This window comes from Perna viridis, chromosome 8, assembly GCF_037379345.1.
Source record: "Perna viridis isolate PV_CMFRI_1.1 ecotype Kerala chromosome 8, ASM3737934v1, whole genome shotgun sequence".
NCBI lineage: Eukaryota > Metazoa > Mollusca > Bivalvia > Mytilida > Mytilidae > Perna > Perna viridis.
Window position 1 is genome coordinate 44,920,379 of NC_142452.1, and position 25,398 is coordinate 44,945,776.

The 25,398-nt window shown below is 33.9% G+C and overlaps 1 protein-coding gene across 3 annotated transcripts in view; it reads right to left on the reverse strand.

Annotated features, from left to right (window-relative positions):
- Window positions 1-12,131: 12,131 nt before the first annotated feature.
- LOC148610679 (recombining binding protein suppressor of hairless-like) overlaps window positions 12,132-25,398 on the reverse strand; it is a 28,559-nt gene continuing 15,292 nt past the window's right edge. For all 3 annotated transcript variants that reach the window (XM_088595945.1, XM_088595944.1, XM_088595946.1), the window contains 6 exons: window positions 24,438-24,550; window positions 21,259-21,399; window positions 19,931-20,086; window positions 19,394-19,497; window positions 17,504-17,585; window positions 12,132-16,919 (listed from right to left, as the gene is read on the reverse strand). In XM_088595945.1, the coding sequence (XP_088452071.1) occupies window positions 16,758-16,919; window positions 17,504-17,585; window positions 19,394-19,497; window positions 19,931-20,086; window positions 21,259-21,399; window positions 24,438-24,550 (758 nt within the window). In that variant the 3' untranslated portion in view covers window positions 12,132-16,757. The remainder of the gene's footprint in view (window positions 16,920-17,503; window positions 17,586-19,393; window positions 19,498-19,930; window positions 20,087-21,258; window positions 21,400-24,437; window positions 24,551-25,398) is intronic.

Genomic DNA, 25,398 nt, shown 5'->3' on the forward strand with positions numbered 1-25,398 from the left:
ATTTTTCTTAATTTACATTAAAATATGTCGATTGTGGAAAATCTCATAAGATCATGCACTCACACCCAATTTGTCTTTTGAAAAATTTCAGACCTTGAAAATCTTTGGCACAGATGTCACATTCTAGAAATATCGTAAAAAGTACACACATTTACCGCAGGTACAACTTAGTAATTAAAGTGTTAGACGTATGACTTTAAAAGACCTTATAACTGCTTCCGGATTCATCATATATCACTGCGCTACAGTTGTAAAGGCTCTGCAATTGTAAATATACTATGCATTTTCTCAGGAGATTGAACATTTACACGAACACCTACGTTCTCATACACCTGTCTTTGGCAGACGTAATATCTTAATCCATTGACAATATTCGTTTCCTTTTTTGTGTATTAGTTGTTTTGCTTTATTTGTACTTCTTTTTTTTAATGACTGAAACTCTCTTTCAATTACTGTAAAATGTTATACTATTCCTGCTTTATTTACTTGGTTAGGTTTCTAGAACATTAGATCACAAAACAAATACACTAATGTTTCATAGAACTACTTTTTTCAAAGAATGTTATATTAAAAGAGTAGTTTGAATTTTTGTAGAAATTGAAAGAACTTTCAAAGAACTAGAAAATAGGAACATGGCCATAAATAGCAGATTTAAGAGAGCAAACGCTTTGGTAAAAGATAATAGCTTTTGCAGCAATTTTAAATATGATCTGGATGAAGCCATGAACTGCTGGACATCGAACTTCCGTTCCTTTACTCTGATAGATTTAAATTGTAATTTGGAAACAACTGGGAAATGGGCACTGGATATAGAACTCTCTGACATAGAAACAAAATTTGGTAAGCGACTTTCGACGTATCCAAAACTATACACAACATGAAATCGTCTTCACGCGTATAAGTGATAATTTTAACAAATAATACGATAAAAATGAAAAACTGAAAAAAAATCCTTAACAAATTAAAGTTTTTTTTATGGTAAATTAAATTTCACATCATTCACTGTTGTTAATTAAAGTTGTTACCAATTTTGACTTTGTTTTTTTCACAAATAAATCCAATAAGCATGGAGCCTTTATAAGGACTGCGTTTGCTCACTTTGTATTTCTCCATTTTAATTCTATTCAAACTTAAATTATGTACAACCAAAGATGAGCAAATGGAAAACGAGATAAATAAATCGAAATACACTCTGTATTGTCATTTTCAGATGCTGCCATTTCTGAAATAGGGGGAACTATTACAAATTTGTTGGATGCTCCACTGAGATGATGGATATTTGATACATTTATTTTTATTTTCTTTAACTAATGTTTGTTTCATTTCGTTTTCTGTTTCTGCTTTCTTGATTTTATTTTGCAATGCATGTACACTATCTGAAAATAAAGTACACTGTAAATGTACACTACTTTGTCCATGATAGCAGTATCTCCCTCAGACAAATACACCCACATCCCCGACCCATACACTGTGTCATTTCCCTCCGGATCAGATAAATACACCCACATTCCCGAACCATGTATGGTAGTACAATACAGTTAGGTCATTTCTGAAAATTTGGTCTCATTTTGTTGAAATAAAGCTGTTTTGAGGCAGTCCGCACAGAAATTTCTAGTGTTTTGTCATAAAAAAGTGCATATTTTTTAAATCCTTGGTATGTGGAGGTTCAAGTCATTTATAAATAATTTAGTGATTATTGTTATAAAAACCAGTAGCCATGGTAACATACTGAAAAAAAATATTACTGAGTTATAGTACAAATCAGGGGTGCCTTTCCAAAACTAACAGTCAATTACTATGTTTTATTAAATATCAGGCACTTAGACACTACCACAGGATGAAAGCATGCATGGAGTAGATATATATAAAAATATTAAGACCCTTTTCGATTCATTCTCTCACAATTTTAGTTCCAAAAGTTCGTGCAAAATAAGGTATTTTGAAAATCAGCTAATAGAGTTCATATGCGGTTGACCATTTGTTTGCTTTATTCTGCTCCAGTAGAACATAATCCCCAATATGAAAATCATGTTTCTTTGTATTTCGGTTTTCAGCTTGATTCTTGATCCTGTCTTTATAACACTTGTTTGTTACTATTTGATCTACAAGTATATCCTAGTTGTGTTCTAACTTGTCGCTTCATAAGTGCCTTGTACGGTGATACTCCTGTTGCCGGATGCGGTGTTGATCGGTATCCTACAAGCATTTCTTGAACTGCCATTGAACTATCCTTGTGCTGTAAATTTGCAATTTGTTCGGTCTTGTTAAGTACTTTCATGAAGGCTCCGGCCTCTCCATTTGCTCTCGGGTGTAAGGTTGTGATTTGATGATGCTCAAATCCTTCTTCTGACAAGCCGTCGTGTTTAATTTCTCAACCTCTTGGTAATGTGTCCTTTTATCTATAACAACGAAAATGTAAAAGGCCACTGATACAACTTCCCATGGATGCTCTGGTATTTCAGTCATTATCAAAGGTTCTTTACTTTGTTGTTCAGTTGTTACTTGACACTCGAAACACTTCTTAATTATCTCCTCAACCATTGAATTCATTGTTGGAAACCAGTATTTCTCTCTCAACATTTGCTTTGTTTTTGTCATACCGAAATGTCCCATTTTAATCACTTTCTCTTGCAATGTCCTGTGCACAACTATCTGATTCAGTCTAAATACTAGTCCTTCTGCCACGTAAAGTTCATGTCTAAGATGACAATAAGGTACTATGCTCCTATTCTTCCTGTTTCTTTCCCAATCACTTTTCTGAATAATGTCCTTTAATTTAAATAATTGTACATCTTTGTCGGTTTCATCTTGGAATTGTTCTAATATCACAGCATGCTCATTCTGAATAATCGCTCTGATCACTTTCTCAGTTACATCAGTTTCTTTTTCATGTAAAGAATGCCTTGACAAAAAGTCCAACGGATCAGCTTCATCTTTCCCCGGTTCGTACAGTAATTCAAAATCCACGTCTTGCATGTCCATAATCTACTTTTCTATGCGTGGCGGTAACATGATTGTAATTTTATTGAACATTGGAATCAACGGTTTATATGCTGTAAATATCTTGAATTTCGGTGCTCCTAGAAGATAAATGCTGAATCTGTTCTTAGCCCATCTTATTGACAACGCATCTTTTTCTGTTTGGCTGTATCTCTTTTCTTTATCAGACATAGAGCGACTAATGAAATGCACAGGTTGTAATCCTTTCTCAGTTTGTTGGAATAATCCTGCTGACAACCCTTCATTGAAACTTGCTTCACAACGCACTACTATCGGTCTTGTCGAATTGAAAAACGCCATTGTACTCTCCTTTGTTATGCTGTCCTTGAACTCCTCGAATGCTGAATTCTCTTCACGTTCCCATTTGAACTTCGTATCTTTGTGAGTTAATTTTCTCAGCGGTTCAGTAAATAACGAATATCTATGAATTTCGATAAGTAGCCAATCATACCCAAGAAACTCCTGACTGCTTCCTTTGATTCGTGTGCTTTTGCTTCCTTTACGGCTCTCACTTTCTCGCGTGTAGGTTTCAATCCATCCCTAGTAAATTTGTAACCATAGAACTCCAAATCATCCACTCCGAATTCGCACTTTTCTCTAGTTAGTGTTATACCAAATCTTTTGCTCTTTGAAGTACTTCTCTAAGTGTCTTGTTGTGTTCATCCATGTTAATCCCACCAATCAGTATATCGTCCCTCTGGTTCAAACAATTTGGTATATCTCCAAATATTTTATACATCTGTTCATCAAACAAATCTTGTGAACACTTAGCTCCAAATATAAGTCTCTTTGGTCGCATATTTCCCCACGGCGTACTAAACGTTGCCACTTCTCTAGACTGGATCCAACATCAACTGATGATATCCTTGCCTTAAATCCATCTTTGAGAATATTTTGCACTCGTGAAATTTGTATATAAAATCCTCTACTACTGGACTTTGTGTGATTCTGTTTCTCTCCATGTATTTATTCGGTATCCTCAAGTCGACACACGCTCTTATCATATGCTATTCTAGTTTGTCCTGATCTACTTTGCTGAATTTTGGTTTTGGTACTACGACCAAAGGTGAACATCACTGAACAGGTGTACCCTGCGGAACTTCTTCGAATATGTTTGACTCTATTCCTTGATCTAACCATTGCTTTAACGGCTTTTGTAAGTAGTATGGTACTTGTCTTCTTTTGTGCCACCGGCGCAACTCCTCGTTTCATGTTGAATTTCACGTATAATCCACTGTCATTTTTAGTTTCTCTTATTTTTCCAATTCCATCAAATACACTGTTGAATTCATCTAATATCTGTGTAATTTTTGCTTTCTCACTTTCAGTTACAAGCATCACATCTACTTTCTCTTTTGTCACTTTCATATGTCATTAGGTTTTGCAAAAGATATATCCGGTCGTATTTCCATCATTCCTAACTTCTGTAAAGTCGATCTACTAAGCAACTGCGGTGAATTTATTCTACCCCGAATAACAATAAACTTTGTTTCCATTCCACATGTTGCATTTCGTACAATTGTCTTGAATTCTCCATTTACGGGAAGTGAGTTCTGTAATGTACTTAGCACTGTCTTACTTTTTTCTAGTTTGAATTTGTGTCCTGAAAGCTTTCTTAAATTTGAAAAATGATGTTCGTCCATAACATTCACATCTGCACCACTGTCGGGTTCAACCTTCATTTCTACATCTCCTAAATGAATCTTAACTGTTTTCTCATTGTCACGTTTCCTACTAACGGCTTTCACTTTTCCAATTTTCGCAGCGTATTTAACTGATCTATCAAAGTAATCATCATCGTACTGATCAGAATCCTCACTGCTGCTATCGTCGACACTTTTCTTACTCGCCCTCGATGTCTTTTCTGGAAACGTTTCTTTTAATTTTGCTCAGATCTGTTGTGCTGTTTGTTTCGCAATCTACACATTGACTAAAAATGGCTCTTTTTTTCGCAACATCTACACTCTTTTCCATATGCTGGACACTTTCTACTTTCATGATGGAATCCACAATAATTGCACAACATACGCGTTGTTTGATTATGTATTTCTACTTCATGTCTTTGTCTGTGACCAAACTTTCTTTCGAATCTCCCATTTACGTTGTTCTCTACTTTGTATATAACTGAATTTGTTTCTACAGTTCTCATTTCTTTCATCAGTAAATTAGTGTCCTCTACTTGTGCACTTTCATCTTTGAATCGATCTAGATTCCATCCTTTATTGACAGCTTTTCTTATAAGATCTTTGTTGTCTATACTCTGGAACATTGTTCTAAAATTCTTTCTTCTGTTGTCTCCCCGAATTCACAATCATTTGCTCTTTCCCTCAGTCTTGTAACATAACAGCCAGCTGTTTCATTTCTCTTTCCGGCTTCATCTTCGAAAACACATATCTAGAGTGGTGTGTATTCTTTTTCGGAAGAAAGTATTTGTTTAGCTTGTTTCTTAATATATGGTATTGATCAATTCTATCTCATGGTTCATCCTTTAAACTCTTTTCTAGACGGGTGATTTCTTTTCCTCCATAAATCAATAAGGCATGTTTCTTGTCTTCAGCTTGTGTGATTCTGAAATATCTGAACTCACGTTCTATTCCCGACTTGCGGACCAACATTTTATCAACATTTATCTCCATTGTAGTCGGTATCTATTCGGAACACGTACAGTTTTCCATCCGATATCGATGATACTTTAGAAAATCTCGAAAGTCAAAAGGGAATTTCTCGTTCTACTGACCCTGCCATAAATTTTCTTTACCCGGGATACAGATAAAAATCATCCTTATGTAACCTACTAACAAATTAAAGCACCTGTAAATTTTAGAAACACCGTTGTGTTTGTCTATTGGGGATTCCGTTTTCATTCGAGTTACCTCTTTTTTCTGCACCCGAATCCGAACATCGATTAGAGAAACTTCGAAATTATACCTGCTCTTACGGGAGGTAACTCTGCAAAAAAAACAGGATAAAATATGGCTGTATCCCGAGCTCCGCAAGTAGGGAATAGCTTCTAGCCAGTCTTCCCATCGCTTTCCAGTCGATAATGTGTCACTCCCTTGGATAAACGGCAGCGTTCTCAAGTTCCTTGTCTCCGTCACTACTGTTATTCTTTGCGGGTCGCCGCGATCAATTTTCGTCGTTCTGGTTTTTATCTATACATGTATCTCTCCTGATACGATTCCAGTTTTAACGTCCGTTTAATAACTTCCTCCCTTCAAATATTCTAGAATCTAGTTTCTCATCAAGTTTTTCATCCTGGTCGCCAATGAAACATCGTAGGAAACACAGGATTTGCAGTAGTACTTTTAATAATGGCGGACTCAACTCAGAGCTTGCCGAAACTACGCAGACTTTTTGTATCGCGCTAGAACTCTAACAAATAGGCTTCTGGAACAGGGTTATGTTGCTACAAGATTGAAGTCATCACTACAGAAGTTTTATGGCCGTTATCATGAACTCGTGGATCGTTATTGTGTATCCATCAGCACCATGAAAACTGATTTATTCAACGGGTCATAGTTTTCCTTCCCTCGTTTGTCTACCCCGGACTTGACTTTTTATGAGCAACTCGGCGGGTGTTTCTAGAAAAGCAGAGGACGCTTACCCTACCGGTGCACCTGGTCCATGCTCCCAGTTTTTAGTGGAGTCCGAGTTGCTTATTAACTTTTGTTACTTTGTATGTATGATTTTAGTTACTTTATGTTCTTTGTATGTATGTCTGTTTTCCATGTCTGGTCTTTGTCCCTGGATTACATTCTTTTGATTACCACTATAACCTTGGTTCCCTTGATTACTCTTTCAGTTTACAAGAAATGTGTGTACGGTGAGTTCGCGGAATATTTCATGGATACTACACATTCTTCCTTTAAAGTACATCTGTTTACCATTACATATATTACATCTGTCTATGTATAAATGCTTAACTACATTTATACGATGTATCCACCAAAATTCAACTTTTAATTTTAAGATTTATAAAATTCGACCGGGGTAACTTGGTGTGCGAAACAGTGCGCTTAATGTAACCGTATAGCGCAGTCTCCCTCCGAATCAAATAAACACACCCACATCTCCGACCCATACATTGTGTCATTTCCCTCCGGATCAGATAAATACACCCACATCCCCGACCCATATATTGTGTCATCTCCCTCCGGATCAGATAAATACCCCCACATCCCCGACCCATACATTGTGTCATTTCCCTCCGGATCAGATAAATACCCCCACATCCCCGACCCATATATTGTGTCATTTCCCTCCGGATCAGATAAATACACCCACATTCCCGACCCATATATTGTGTCATCTCCCTCCGGATCAGATAAATACCCCCACATCCCCGACCCATACATTGTGTCATTTCCCTCCGGATCAGATAAATACCTCCACATCCCCGACCCATATACTGTGTCATTTCCCTCCGGATGAGATAAATACACCCACATCCCCGACCCATATATTGTGTCATCTCCCTCCGGATCAGATAAATACCCCCACATCCCCGACCCATACATTGTGTCATTTCCCTCCGGATCAGATAAATACCCCCACATCCCCGACCCATACATTGTGTCATTTCCCTCCGGATCAGATAAATACCCCCACATCCCCGACCCATACATTGTGTCATTGTCATTTAATCAGAATTATCGTTTCTTTCGTCCTTACATGTCTTGAAGTTTTATTTGTATCATAGTATGATAAGAACAACCATTTATTTCATAACAAAAAAAAAACAATTCCAAATACTCCACAGAAAAAGTTCAAATAGGTACCTGTCTGGTTTCTGTCACCCTTATTCTTTGCTGAATCTTTGTTTCTTGGATTTACGATACGATTTTCGCTGTAACCATGGTAACTCATTCTTTCACCTTAGTTTAACCGTTTTATACTTTTTGGTTGTTCTACACATTTGACGACTTTCCTTTATAACATATTGAGTCAAGGCGACCGAAGTACCCTTAGAGAATTTATCGCCAAAATGCCCTTTAGGTTTTGTTTACAAAATATCAATAGATCTTAACAAATAAAAGAGCAACTTTTAATATAGTTTTAACATTAATCAAGATATGAAGAGGACAATTTAACCACCTGTCATTGGGTTTTAGATTTCTAACATTCTGTCATAAAACGTTGGCGTTAATATGTGGAATGCGCACGAATCTCATGCACCCATAATATATTATCTGACAATTGGATTGTCTGTGGTCAAAAGTAAATGGATAAGTTCGTGTTAAATTTGTTGTTCTATGGGGTTTTATTGCATGAGAAAAGTAAGAAATCTGCACCGAGGGTGTAATGAAAAACAAAAGTGAGTCACTTGTCACGCAGGTTATAGGAAAACAAGTACTGATTCCAACATTTAAATCGCTTTCACTTACTTAATCGAAATATTTGCTGAAGCAGTAGTCGGGTTTGTTTCCTCTATCTGCTGATGCTTTTTTAATATAACAAGTATAGGTATATGGTGTATATGTCAAAGAGACAACAACCCCAACCGGGATGAAATTTTATACTAAATTAACATAAAAAAAATAAAGGTGAAAACGGAATAAGGCATACAGAGGCATGAAACTCCTGACTTTGGACAGGTGCAAAATATCAACCAAAAAATATTGTCAATTCTGGTATATTGTATATATGTTCTGGGGTGTAACCTCTCATCAACAGGATTAGAACAAAGTAATATGATGATCTAAATCCAAAAGTAAATTGTATGCAAGAAGTACTCAAAACCAAAAATGTCGAAATAAGAAGACAACCGAGTTCTGCTATGTGCAATTCATGAAGGTAAGTTTCAGTATTTTAGAGGTTATGATTCTGCATCCATGATTTCATTCAAGTTAGACTACTGGACTGATGATTAAACTCGGGTAACTTTTTTCCACCAGCAGTGACTGTTACAGATATCGACCCAGGGGTTTCAAGTGTGTTTCAAAAACCAACCTTTCATTAGCAGCACATAGGCAGATCTACATAAAAAATGTACAAGAAGTATAAGAGTTCTTCCATGTACAATACAAAAATTTAAAGGATATTTTCTTCCTTAAGATATGAATGTTTTCTCATTACTGTTAATTTTTTTATTGAAAGAGAATTTGTACTCAACGAAGTTTAAAAAAAAAACGAAAAAAAAAGGAAAACAATATAGTACCAGTCCACATAAAATTCGAACACTGCAAATAGTAGAGGCTATTCACGTCGAAGAAAAACCCATGAAGCAAACGATGCTTTTTCAGTCTACATTTTTCTGTACTATCACATGACGATAATCGTTTCTGCATTCAGATCTGCACTTTTTAAAACATCATACATTCATCTCCCACTACAATCAACCAAAATGAAACCAAATCAAGAACGATAATTCTTGCAAAGTGCCAATTTCATATGCAGTCTATATCATTTTTATCTCAAAAGTGCAACCAAATGAAAAATTATGACTGGTTATGTGATCAGTAGTTGTTCCTGATAAAAAAATAATACTGAATTCGTCAAGTTTTTGACTTATGCATCGTGGATTCCTAAGGAGTCCAGGGACTTACTATCAAATTCTTCTGTAGCATGCACGAAATCTTGACTTTTCAAACATTACACTACAAAAGAAAATCTTTTTTTGGCTTTTAACTGTATCTACGCCACCTTACCTGAATATTCTGGATCCGCCTCTGCTTTTTGCAACCTTTGTAGCAAACGCAAATTTTTCCGTCAACATGTTTACTAGGTCGAACACGGATTTGTTGTCATTACGAAAAGGTCATTCATTTAGGGTAATTATAACGGGATAGAACGACCGCCGTATGCATAAAATGCACACAGCATTTCCACTGATTTTCAGTGTAAATGAACTTAGTTGTTCGTCGATATCATTGTAACCGTTGTGTGAAAGTTGTAAATCGCAAGTTATTTACATGTAAATTCAATATCTCGGCTAGACTATTATGATTTTGAAATTTAAAAAAATACGAGTTGATATTTTGCAATATTCAAATTTCATGAGTGATAAAGCCTTGAAATATTTTAGAAATCGTTGGTCTATGACGTCGCCAGTTGTAACGGGAGAATAGTGGAATAAGCAGAAATTGGCCAATCAGCTTCATCCCGTCCACAACAACCAATCACAACGGCGAATTTTTCATATTACTTTGTCTCATGTGATGTCGCTAACTATCTAGCCGTCCGAGAAGTAGATAAAACGACCAAATCATTTTACATATATGTACAAGTACTCCGTACTTCCCTTGTGCTTTTGATATTATGAAATTTAATTTTATCGTAGATGATATATGTAATATGGCCTCGAGGTAGCCGAGATGTTCTTCGGAAGTTATGGTGTCACCTATAATAAACATTTATAATAATGGGTTTTCAACAAATATTAAATGAGATGTTAATGAAGTTTGTTACCTGTCTCACAAAGGAGATTTGGGTACTTAGTGAAATACGATGGTGTAATACGATCGAACCGTATTATAATAGGACTAAAGTGATCGGAAGATATACAGCGGATTATAGCCCAACCTTCAGGGGTAGTAAACTAATGAATAAAATGCTTTGTAGGGCAATGCTTAATACAACCGCAAGTGTAGAACCCTTAACAGCTGTAGTGAGTATGGTTAAAAAAGAGTTGACCAGAATTCACCACAGTGAATCCTAATTTCCAGGCGGTTAACCCCAGCCTTCCTTTTGCAAGGAGACAATTCACTTGTATTCAATTTGTCCATAAATCTTTTAAGTGCTTATCTGGCCACTTTTTGACCCCTCACTATACACGTATTCATACTCAAATTATTGTTCCTATGCATGAAATGTCTGTCGACGATGACCATGAGACCTCCGAAAAAACCGGCGACAATAACAGCAATATATGAGAGAAAATGTTATGTGGTCGTATGATAAAGGAACATTTTTGCATAACTCTGAGCAGTTTAGGGAGTTGTGGTCACCAGATTTTAACATGTAAAACCCTTAGTTGGATTATCTCGTTTTGGAGCCTCCCGACAATAATCATATTCCTTCATGTAAATTTACACTGATACACAATATTTTTCAAAGTTCATGAAATTTAGGAGAAGTTGTGCTTAGGTCTCACTAACCACTTCCGGGTCAAATGGCCACCCCCCCCCCCCTATGTAGTACCAAAAACACACTGAACCTAGACATATGCATTGTAAGTGCATTATTTGTGTGTATTATGATTAAAAGTAGTCAAAATAAAGCTAAGAATGTGTACTTTAAAATCATATATGTAATTAATTACAAAAGTGTATGAATATTGTTTACATGTGCGAGTAATTTGCCTCCATGCTGTCAGTTAGCAGAACAGGTAAAAATGTGGATTTTCAGTATTATTTATTCAAGTAAATTTTGTGAAGAATTTCTACTATCATCGTACCATTAGCATAATGATTTTGGAAGCCTTACTTTCCAAGCTTCGCAACAGTATGCAACTTTAAGATGTCATTTGTCCTGGGAATTCACAGTGAGACTTTGAAAATTACTTTTTTAACATGTAAAGTAATGGAAACATTAGAAGTGGTTAGTGAGACCTTATGATGCCCTTAAGTTGGATTACCTCCCTTTATAGTCCTATGACAATAGTTATGCACATCTGCATATGATGCATATCATTCCTATAACATTTCATTAAAATTCCCTAAATGGTTTCAGAGAGTTTTGCTTATAAGGAATGTGAACAGACTAACAGACTGATAAATAGACATGTGCTCAAGTTCAGACTGTTCTACAGGCAATTTATTTAACATTCATGTGCTCAAGTTCAGACTGTTCTACAGGCAATTTATTTAACATTCATGTGCTCAAGTTCTACAGACAACATGTTTAACATTCATATACTCATGTTCCATAGGCAATATGTTGTTCGTAGTATTCTTTGAATTTCACAGGCAATATGTTTTTCTAAGTAATCTTTAATGTCATAGGCAATTATGTTTTCTTTTCACAGGAAAGTTGTCAAGAAAAGACATGTCTGTAGACCACAAAAGCAGCAACATCACCATATAATTATATGACAATTCTTTCTTAATTGTAATTTTTTAAAGAATTTATTCCTGTACAACTTGTAGAGAGGCAGACATCAACAGACTGGGTATGAATAAATTAATACAAAATAAACTGAAAAAAATATTTTATTTTCAATCTACATGGCTATTTAATTGAAATGAAAATAATTCGTAACAGAACAAAACATTGAAAATAAAATGCATTAACAAAATAAGGTTGAAAAATATGTAAACAAAACATTCAACACACAACAATGCATAAAGCTACATGGCCATCTTTTGGGACATATTTGTTTTCTCAATGCAACTTAAAACAGGCATGCAAAAGGTCACTTTAAACTTTTTTCTTCTACATTTTTAAAATAATAACAAAAAATTCTCATAGTTATGTTTTCCACATCAGCAGGAACAACTTATGTTACATTAACACAATGTTCACCATAACTGTCATTATGTTAACTGTAAGGGTTAACTTGAAGTGAGAAAATAAAAGTAACAGACAGACAGGACACAAGCAGCCAAGGGAACCATAATAACTTATACGATGACATGACAATTTCAGTTTGTCTTTTTGCTTTTGAAGACTTTTAAATTACAGAGCTAATAAAAACATCTAACAAAGTCATCCAATATCTACACATCATACAGAATATTCATCAGACTTCTATTTGTAACAATAGGCATTGAGGAACAGACAGACAGACAGACAAACATATGAACAGTTAGAAATCAGTACATCCTGTCAACTTATACCATGTAATCTTCTAATGAGTATACCAAGTTGAATATAGTGATATATTAATATCTGTCACTATTTTCCCCTCTTTTTGCTTATTCTAGACATCTTGATTGTGCTTGTCACTAATTAGTGAGCCTGGTATGACTTTGTATTTGTAATTCAGGCTTCCTGGAAAAAAAGCCCTCTCTTATTGCATGGCGGAAATTTAAAAAAAAAAAAGTAGTTATAGAAGACCATATAATATACACTTTACAGTAAGGAAGATAACAAAATACTGAACTTTGTATGGGAAGCTCTCAGTGCTTCCAAGCTATGACTTAAATTCACTTTAAACACCATTGTCCTCTATTACCCATAGTATTTCTTTGCAAATTTTGAAACAAGTTTTGAAAGTAGTTTGCATGTAGTATGCATGTGAAGGAGGCTTGTGTTGAAATAAAGAGATACTTAATAAAGCAAAGAGAAAAAAGAAAATTAAGTCCTTAAGTTGAGGGCTGTTCCAATAATACTTCTGATACAACAGATAGCACTATTTATTTTTTTTACATGGATGGATGTCAAATCTGATAGCTAATTAAATGAACTATATAGACATATAGACAGCTTGAAATTGTGTCTATGGGTGATTCCCCAGTCAATTACATGTTTTCCCCTAGTACCTTGAATATTTTTATGGAACAGCCCTGAGGTGTTACACATAGTAATGTTGCATTGAAGATAACCAAACAATATTTTGGCCTGGGCTAATCATGTATGAGCACATTCATTTAACATACTGGCACTTTCACGGAAGAAAACAGAATACTAATTGCACTCATCAATCAATAATACATGTATTCATCATTCAATGTATTGTTATATATACACGTAATTCAGAAATAATTGTGATGTAATCATCAGCTACATGTACCTCACCGCACTTACACAGGCAAATACTGTTCACGTAAAATTCACAGGAAGGCTTGATTCAAATCACATGAAAATCATCACAAATATTATTTGTTCAATTCAGGTGAAAATCATGTGAAATAATTTTGCCTGTACAGATAAAAAAATGTTTTGATAATACATGTAATATTGAACTGAAAGTAATGAGTTACTTTTTAGTCTATTAGATAACAAGAACAAGCTATCACAGTAGACTTTTACAAGTCATTCAAACTTTTCTTTTTTAAAATAAAACAAAAATACAAATATGCTTGCTTAACATTTGTTTAATTATCTTAACTTCAAATAAAGGAGAAAAAGAACTTGCCTTGCTCAATTACAGATTAAAATCAGACATACTATCATTATTGACTACTTGGCCTGTATTGGCGCATGTAGTAATTATTAAACCATAAAATACAGGACAGCTTGTTACAACCACAGAGTTCAAACCCTGAACAGTTGGGGCAAGTATGGTCACACCATTCAAACTTGGTACAGGTTTGATATTTTGTTGTGATTAGACGTGGATAAGACACAGGATAAGAATTTGATCCTTTTTGGCCACTCATTCCTATATGGTTCCAGCCACTACCTCTAAAACTTATCCCAACCTTCCTTCAGGTGTATGGTACTTTGTGGTAGAATTTCAGAGATCAGTTCCCATATACTCAAATTATTACCCAGAAATAAGAAAAAAAAATCCTTGTTCCTGATACCTAATTCTTAATGGGCTTACTTAAAGTCAAGTTATTATCTGGAAATCAGGAAAATGTTTGTTTCTTTTTTGGCCTCTCTTTCCTAAAAGCCAGATATTTGTGATATAAATGTGAAGCAATATCATAAACATCCATATACCTTAAGTTTTGTAGTTCCATGAAACGCTTGTTTTTGGCACGTAATTTCAAAGCAGTTGGGGTCACAATCCACACAATCAATACCAACTTTCCTTTTGTGACTTGGAACCTAGTTATAAAATTTTATTTCATGATATTGCATAAAAAAAAGAGCCTACACACAATGCTGACAGCACCATACCATTATTATTTATAAAAAAAATATTTTATCTCTAATTTACCAAAGACAGCATTTGAATAAAATTACAAACTATTGTTTATAATATAAATAATCACAAAAAATTGGAAAAACACTTTTGCACATCCAAATACTCCAGGAAAATAATCAAATAAAATCTCACAGAAGGGACATAACTCAGATTATTCACACATTCTGTCAACAATACAATAACAACATTAGAAATATATATTTTAATATCTGAAGAACAATTATTTAATTATGGCACTTAAGTGTGTGTCACAACATTGAAGAGCTAAACAATTTTCTTGCATCTTTATATTAATTTAATACTTACATTTTGACAGAAGAAAACATGGAGTAGCTATAATACATACAGTATGTGTATCAATTATAAACCTTATTCATTATTTAAAACCATGAAAATTAAAACCCAAAATATATAAATATTTTACATAATAATAATAACAAGGAAGCCCTTTAAATCATATGATTTGAAACAAAACACAGCTTTCAGCCAATTAATGGCTAGAGTTACTCCCCTTGGTAGTGATTGTCATCATGGATATATCATAGACACATTTTGTGCCTAGCTTTTAACAAAAGGAGGTAAACATGCTCTCACAAATATTTCATTTATCATAGAAAATTCCTTTAAAAAACCTAAAGGAAGGAAAAAAAAACAGTGTGGTAAAATACTTATATACTAAGGGCAACAATACTCATGGTTTAGTAAATTGGGTCAAAGTACAACTTCTAATTTCATTTGAAATATAAAGATTTATCAATGAAATCCAAGAACCTAACTGAAGCATTGAGTGGCGGCTGTCAGCAGTAACTCATTGTGAGTGTCCAATGTTTTGAAGAGTAAATAAGCATGACATTTTATCCCAGTACCTGATGGTCTCAACAGTAGTCCATCACAGAATATGTCTGAATTACAATGTTTACATCTATCATGCTACATTTTATCAATGGAAACAATATCAGTACATAAATTGTTTTATGAATTGATTCTGTGCACTCCTTAATCAACAACATTATTGTAACACAGAAAATAGCACTGGCCTTTTAATGTTTTAAATCATTTGTACCACAAGTCAGAAATACAAAAATCAGAAAAATGTGAAAATTATTATAACTACTAAAATGCTGCCAATGGAATATACACATATACAGATAAACATGGTATTTACAAGAACACATGCAGCTTTTGTGTCTATTATCACAATAAAACAAGATGTCGCTGAAATGCCGTTGGATTTAAACAACAATCTGCATCTATCTGGATGATCAGTGTGAAAGCACTCCTGAAGGCTTCTTGTACAGGGATCACAAAGGTACTTGTAAATAATTTTTACTATACAGACATGATTTTATGAGGTCAACAAATAAAATGGAAATTGGCAAAAACGGTAGTAAATAAACAGTAAAAACAATAAAAAAATCCAGACTTGAAAAAGAGGAAAAGTCTGCTTCGAATATATCAAATTGCTCACGAAAATTTCATTTGAGTCTGACTAAACTGAAAATGATAAACTAGCAAGATAATAAGACTTCTTTTATTATGTTTTCATTAGTATTAGTTGGTTATATTTAACCTGCCCAATTCACATAAATGAAGATTAAGTTTTAGTCATATGAAAATGCCCTATTAAAAACCCTGTAACCAAAACGTCATCCATCATTCTTTACTGTAAGTTAACAGCAGATTTCGTGGTTCAGCAGTTTTCACTCTAATAAACAGTTGGCATGGTAACAGACTACAACAGTATTATTCTTAATAGAAATGATAAACTTATTGAGTAAGTACAAAGAAAAAATGATTTTTTACACTTTTCAGCACTATCAAAATGTTGTCTATCACTTCAAAATGTTGCCTTGGTAACACACTCATCTGTACATCTGTTGTCTTGGTAACAAACAAATCTTTGTAGACCTGTTACCTTAGTAACAAACAAGTTGATGTGAATACAGTACAGTGTTCCTTTCAGAGTTACCATGGTTACACATGGGAGTGTATTGTAACAGGGTTAGGATTGATTATAGTTATTGGAAGTTGAGTCGGGACTGGAACCATGTAAGACTCGATCAATGTCTCTATTATGTTGTCGTGGCCCAGGCTCAGGAGTATAAGTAAATGTTAGTCCAGTGGAGTATATGATTCCATCACTTCTAACCAATGCTACTGGGACCTGCAATAAAGCAATATGGATTGCTCATGCTGAACATTGTAAATAACAGTAAATGCCCGATGTTGGTAGAAAACTCTCATGAACAGACAGTTATCAAATTTATCATATTTATGACTTAAAATTAATCAATCATAGTGATATTTCATAGCTACAGCTGATATACCATGGTCAGGTGAAAGGCATTGCTTATATCAGTAAAACAATACATGTATAAACAAATGGGATTTTTTTTTCACTGATCTGCTATATTTTATGTTCTACGGTAGCACCACAGTGACATAAACTTATATGAGAATTTCATCTTTGAATTTAGGCCTGGGAAAGTTTTTATTTCCATATGGAATTTAAGCCAGGGAAAATTCCAATTTCCAAGTTTAATTTAAGCCTGGGAAAGTTCCTATTTCCTAGTGAAATTTAGGCTAAGGAAAGTTCATATTTCCTAAAGGAATTTAGGTCAGGGAAGGATACATTCTAAACTTGCAATAAATGTTGATTCTATTCTATTAATTCTAATACAAAACTGAAATTCTAGAGCACTGAATAGTGCTTGTTATCCCTGGCATAAATCTATGTATTTATCTTACCCCTAACGGCTGTCTAACGTATCTCCATCCAGCTCTAAATGCAGAAATATCTGGTACAACACAACAAATATGTTCATCACATCTATAACAAATATAACATCAAATAATAATACAGAAAATCTATTGGTTCACCATTCTATTCAAACACCAGTAAATGATATTATATAATATTATACTTTATAGTAAATTTTACATTTTTCATTGGTTTACAAAGATTAATTATTCTGGTATACAACACTTCTTTCATTAATACCACACATTTCCACCAGAGATTTTTCTTAGTCGCCCTGTACAAAAATAGTTAAAAATGGATTTTGCATAATTGTTTAAATGAAGAAAAATGTCAAAAATTGACTGGGAAAAAAAGGACAAAATGGGACAGCATGAATTGCACAAACAGAAGCGAGATTGTTCCAACTGTTTCTTTTGAGTAAATGGCGCATCGTCATTTTGAAAATCACAAAATCAATAATATTCAGTGCAGTTTAATAAATACTCCCTGCAGTTGAGGCCGGCATGCTAGATCACAAAAGAATATCCCCTCAACTTTGTCTTGGGCAATATCCTTTCTTTGTGTGGTCATCTAATATACCTCCCTCAACTGCAAGCAGTCAGAGTTTACTATAAGTCAATTTTATTTTCACCATTTTAGATATCAGTCCAATCTTGAAGCTATCTAAATTTCCTGAATAAAACCAGCCTATGATTTCTGTAAAATATTGAAATATTCTTCCCTGAAAGGCTTTGATACATGTATGCTGTTTTCATCTATAATTTGTTTAAATGATAAATTACTTAGTGGGGAAGGGTTCCTCTTTTGTATTAAGAATTACTTAGTGAGGAAGGGATCCTCTACTGTATCAAGAATTACTCAGTAAGGATGGGGATCTTCTATAGTATCAGCAATCACTTAGTGAGGAAGGAGATATTCTCTTGTATCAAGAATTACTTCAACTTCCTCAGGACCAAACAAAATTTATAAAATCAAAGTGCTGATAACACTGGCGGTTTTTGATTCTTGTGAAATTTGTAGCATGAACATAATATCAAATGTTATATGATATTATTTAAAATTGTGATCATACATTGGATATAAAATACTACTAAGAACTGTTCTTTTTGATATGTATATAAACTGAAAGTCAATCTATACTACTGATCCAACTTCACACACATTTACACATTTTGTTCCATTTTAACTTTTTTCCCAAATTAAATCTACCAAAACATTAATATGCATTTATGTTCAAAAGCTATATTAACAGAGTATTTATCCTACATAACAAATGAACTTAAATAAAACCAATACCAGCTTAAGAAAATAATTTCCTTAACCCAAGATTTTGAAAAAGAAGACACTTATATTAATTTGAATTTTCCCTCCAATTTTGCTTGGCTAAAATCACTGCCCTTCACTTCCTGTTTATAAATGGTAAAATATTAATGATGGGATGGATAATTTGACTTATGAGTGTCTTAAAATGAAAATACTTAGCACATTTAATCCTTCCAGATACATTACTGCAAGAAATAAATTCCCTAAATGTAAATTTATTACTAAATATCTTTCAAGGCCAAAAAGGAGTCCCTCAAATCTCGAGTTGATATGAAGACTAGATCTTAATTTTATTTGCATAAATAATAGAATATTATTGAGCTGATAAATTGCAAAAACATGTTTACTTGTTATAAAAGAGGTCTTAAATGATACTAAAGGAATTACATTTGGACTACATTTTTGTGTATTGGTCCAAAATAGTAGGGAAGTTCCAGTGACAGACAGGTCACATTAAGGTATTTTGATCCTGAAGGATCAAAAACTTCCAAAGTGTTCAGTTTTCTTGTGTCTGTGAAACTTTTAATTATTGCTACACACATTAATTGAGATACCTAAACATAGTTTCAGCCTCCACATCACCAAACCACACCTTCATATTAGGAATGAAATTCTCTCCATGAAGTTCTAACATAGCAACATCACCTCCACCATTTAACTGAAAAATATAAATAGAACTAATTCTACTGTACCATGCACTAAGTATGGCACCCTTTGGCTGTGTAGACTTTAAAAGCCCCGACCTTTCTACCATAAAATTTACAGGGTTCTAAAATATATGTTAAACTAAGTATTTAGTCCACATTTGATGAAATCCACGAAGTTTGAAGATTACTGTATTCTTTCTGAAATTCTAATCTCTTTATTACTGTCACAAAATTATATAATAAATAAAACTGGTTTAAACCTGCTCTTGTTGAAGTACCAGTATTGAACCAGATTCTTGCCTTTCATTATTAATAGATAGCAACATTCTGGTCTTTACAGTCAAGTCTTTGATTATTTGTTAAAATTCTTGTTTATTTTTCCCATGGTTTTTCTGTTGAAATAAACAAGAATTTAAAGGTCTGATTGCCTATCATTTGACTTACCTGTAAATTATTAACAACAGGTACAGGTGTGACAGGTGATTTTATAGGTCCCATTCCCTCATTAAAGGTATACTCAGCTTTAGATGTACTGATTATTGTCCAGGAAGCTCCATCATTTATCATTTCTTTGTTGGCTTCCTTAGGACAAGGCGTCGCCTGTAATTATATAAATATAAATTCAGAGGAAAAATATTTGCAGATCACTGACACAATGCATTACAAAATTCATGAGGATATGACCACTCTTTTCAAACAAAGCAAGTAATATGTGAGTGACAGATCACTAGTGATACCCTGCTCTCCATCACCATAAATGGAGAAGTCAAGTTTTTTTGGCAAACAGGAAGTAAATATCATATGAGTACAAAAGCACATCCCACGATACAACATCCAAAAAGGAAGTTTAGTACAATATATCAGCATCCTGTAATTTATTAAATAGCAATTTTAAAAAAATTTTTATATTACCACTGTATAAGGAAAATTCAAGTTTTAACAACAGGAAATAGATGTCAAATGAATATGAAATCACATTCCATGATTCAAATTATCATATGAAGGTTTGTATAAAATATCAATAGGCTGAAGTTTACAAAAACTGAGAATTTTATTACAAAAAATGTGTTACAAAAAGACAGACACGAGTAAAACAGTATACCTACCTTTCCTATACAGCAGGTGTATCATAGTAAACAGGAAGGTCCCAAAAGGTAAAGACAGACACAAGTAAAACAGTATACCTACCTTTCCTACACTGCAAGTGTATCATAGTAAACAGAAAGGTCCCAAAAGGTGAAGACAGACACAAGTAAAACAGTATACCCACCTTTCCTACACAGCAGGTGTATCAAAGTAAACAGAAAGGTCCCAAAAGGTAAAGACAGACACAAGTAAAACAGTATACCCACCTTTCCTACACAGCAAGTGTATCATAGTAAACAGAAAGGTCCCAAAAGGTAAAGACAGACACAAGTAAAACAGTATACCCACCTTTCCTACACAGCAGGTGTATCATAGTAAACAGGAAGGTCCCAAAAGGAAAAGACAGACACAAGTAAAACAGTATACCTACCTTTCCTACACAGCAGGTGTATCATAGTAAACAGAAAGGTCCCAAAAGGAAAAGACAGACATAAGTAAAACAGTATACCCACCTTTCCTACACAGCAGGTGTATCAAAGTAAACAGAAAGGTCCCAAAAGGTAAAGACAGACACAAGTAAAACAGTATACCCACCTTTCCTACACAGCAGGTGTATCATAGTAAACAGAAAGGTCCCAAAAGGTTAAGCAGCAGTACCTACAAAGTTTAACAGTAAGAAGATATACCTGAAACTGTATGATCCTTTCTTGTGAGAGACAAAGATACATTCTCTCTGAATCTTTCATGTAGAAAGCACATTTGTGTAGTTGTGAGACAGGATCATCAGCATCAAGTATGGCTGTCTGTTTGTCAACTTTCCTGATTATCTGAAAATACAAAAATATTAAAGGATGTTTGAACAAAAATTCCAAAGCCTACTGTATTTAAATTGCGATTCCATTATCTTAAAATCAAAATCAATTTGAGATTCATTCTATCAGGAAGCTCCAGTTTTTTATTGGAAAAAAACTTCAAACACTATGGTAAAAACAGGGAAAAACTTCCAACACAATGGTAAAAACAGAAAAAACTTCCAACACAAAAGCCATATAAGACATGGAAGATATCAAAATTATGTAATAAAGAATTTCTTCAGCATTTTAGGAGTCCTGATAGCAACTTGAATATTAGAACAGACACCACAACCTAAAACAGAAGCCGCACAAGTGGCACTAAAGTTAATTGAAGTTGCTGTCATCAATTCTATTAGTTTCAAAACTTGTGCATATGTAAATTTCAAGTTTGTGATATCTACAGCGACTAATCATTACAGAGAAAGTTTCCTGAGCAAGAAATATTAAATGACGAGCGTTAAGGAGTGTTTGGGCCCCTTCTAGTATGAAGTTTCAGAATGTTATCAGTCTATATATCATTCAGGACTTAATGTAGAACAAACATTTTTTCAGTTAGTTCTTGTCCAGTAATGACAAATTAAAAGAAGTTGAAAACTTAAAAATTCAATCATCTTTCTATAATTTATAATGCCTGCATGAACATAGACGTGCCAAATCTTCAAAAATTATAATTAAATAAACAAAATGCTTTCTAATATATATAAAGAATAATAGTTACTTTCAATTTTGATACTGACAAAATCATGTGAAATATGAGTGTGAGTTGAGGTATTCCACATGATATTGTCAGAATAAAAAACAAGAGGCTCCCAGGAGCCTGAATCGCCCACCTGGTTGAATTTTTCCTTTCAAAGGCAATAAATTTAACAAGAAGTTGTCCAACAATTTTGACTCAAGAAGTCTTTGGTAGGGCTTATAAGGATCATTTCAACAACTGAAAGTTTCTTTTAATTTATCATAGTTTTCAAGATATTGTCTGAAAACTGTTAAAAAAAAGTCATTTTTCCCCTTTCAAGGGCAATAACTCTTACAAGGAGTCATCTGACAACCTTTATCCCAGAAGACTTTTGTAGTCCTAATAAGGATCATTTCAGCTATTGAAAGAATTTGGCTAAACCTAATGGTTTTGGAGATATATGCAAAACTACTGTCTGACCGCTTTGTTCTATTTTTAGTAACGGCTGCCATGTATTTTGACGAATCAAAAATCCCCACATCAGTTCTATGCAGGTTACCCCATGGAACATTCATACCAAGTTAGGTTTCAATTGGTTCAGCAATATCAGAGGAGATGATTTTTGAAAGAAATAACATTAAAAATAGCAAAAATCGTTGAAAAAGGGCAATAACTCCAACATGACTTAACATATTAAAACTAAAATGTGACAAGAAATAGATCTCATCATAGTAAACACTTTTACCTGTGTCAGAATTTAGCTAAACCCAACACTTTTGGAGATATATGCAAAAATCTGCTGTCTGACCCCTATGATCTATTTTTAGTAACACGGCCATGTTTTTCGACGAATCAAAAATCCTCACATCAGTTCTATGCAGGATACCCCAAGGAACATTCATAACAAGTTTGGTTTCAATTGGTCAAGTAGTGTCAGAGGAGAAGATTTTTGAAAGAAATAACATTAAAAATAGCAAAAATTGTTGAAAAAGGGTAATTACTCCAACATGGCTTAACGGATTAAAACCAAAATTTGACCAGAGATAGATATCATAATGCTGAACACTTTTACTCTGTCATAATTTAGCTAAACCTAATGGCTTTGGAAATATATGTGAAAAACTACTGTCTGACCCCTATGTTCCAGGCCAGGTGAGCTAAAAAGTAGAAACTATTATTCTGTTTATTGATTTCCTTTTTCACATTTTTAAACATTTGAATGTTCATTTAGTTTTTGGACTTTTTTTTTGTGATGCAAAACAAAACTAATAGTGTGACTATGCACTGTTGGTGTGTGATATAATTCAATAAAGAGCTGCCCTTTAAGCACATGATATGCCCATTGCCCTTTTAACATGTCCTAAAACTTTTAATGAATTTATATGATCAACTAGAAATACTGTGAATACCCTCTCCCCTCCAAAAAAAAAGTAAATAAAAAATGCACAAAAAATTTGCCACTATCAAGGCTACCTCAATTTTAACTAAGTTTGTTGTCTTGATTTTTCACCCATACATTTATTTCTATCTTGTTTAAAACACACTTTTCTGACAAGGTTACCAAGTACCTTTTATATTTATTAGTCAATCATCATAACAAATGGTCGTTTTAAACAATTTTTCGACGAATAAAATTTCCTTGGCTGTGTCCAGCTTTTTTCTAAGAGTAAAACTCCATAACACAGAAACGTAAAATTTGACATTTATATAAATCAGATGGGAGCTTACTTCAATAGATATAAACAATGCACCGAAGTTTCATAAAAGTTGGTGAAAGTGTTTTTGAGTTATTGTGCAAAAACTTGAAAATCCCCCATTTAAAAAAAAAAAAAAACGAAAAATCTGAAATTTATGAAAATCGAAAGGGAGCTAACGTCAGTAGACATGAACAATTCATAAAAGTTTCATGAAAGTTGGTGAAAATGTTTTTGAGTTATTGTCGGAAGTGTGGACGACAGACGGACAACGGTATACCAAAATATGTCCCGTCTTTGACGGGCGCATAAAAAAGACCTGATGATGACAAAATCCCAAAGTTTTGACAGATATTTTCAAATATCTTGTCATGCACCATTCTACAAGAAAAAAGTACAGATTAACCGATTAAAAAAATAACTGGAGACACTTTTATTTCAGGTCAAAAGTGCAATTTCCTTCATGGTTTTGCAAAAATTAGTCACTTCATGAGAAAGCCATTCATATTTTGACTTGTTTGTCATGGTAGAGCCATGCCTGTATTTAAACTGAGCACACAATTTTTACATTGGAACTATAATGAATGTACCTATCTCAGACTGTAACTCCCAATAATGGCAGAACAGACATACAGACTTACAAGTCGAGGTAGAGCCATGCCCGTAACTGAGCACACAAGTTTTACGGTAGAACCATAATGAATGTAGCCATCTCGGACTGTAAATTCTTCTGATTCTCCTTCATTGTCATCCACTGAAAGATAATTAAGAAAAAATACTGTCAAACCTCAAGCTTGAACTCCAGATATTTTTCATTGCCGGTCCGAGTTCGACTTTATCGTTAGAAATTGCTTACTTCCTATGAAGTTTTGTAAGCTCTATGACATTTTTTTCATTTGCTTCAAAAGGTTATGTTGATTTGTTGACATTAAAAAATGATGTGTTGGCTTAAAAAACTTTCAGAGTTCAAGTTCCTTGGTCAATGATTTGTTGACATTAAATTTTCTTTACGCTTTCACCATGCCGACTTCGGAACATTCTCAAACTTCAATCAGTACTATGTTCATTTAAAACTATCCAATTAAAGATTACTTAAATATTACCTGTAATTAACTAAAATGACACTTTAAGTAATGATAGGGTTTCAGTTTTTCACACCTTTTATTACCCAAGCTGACAAAATGGCTGACGAGCCATCCGAGTTCAAGCGAGTGAAGTTCAACTGTAGTATGCATTCTTTCAGGTAACTTTTTTTTTTAACAAAGCCCTGAACTTTAAATTTATGACATTTTTCTTTAAATGTAATTGGCTTGTAACTCAACAATTAGGAGAAATTTCACAAGACAAAAACAATGTTACTGGCCATGGCCATCTGACTTTGTTGTTCATTTCGAAGACTGCGCGTGGCAATGACACAATGTTTACAGGGAAAATAACACAGCACTGACAAACAGATGATACAATGTATATCAATAGAATATTTTTGTCAGTACAAACAATGAAACTTTACTGATTTTTGTCAGTCATAAAACTGAAACTTTACTGATTTTTGTCAGTCCCAACTTTAATTATTTACAGATTTTAAGATAGTGCCAGACAGCA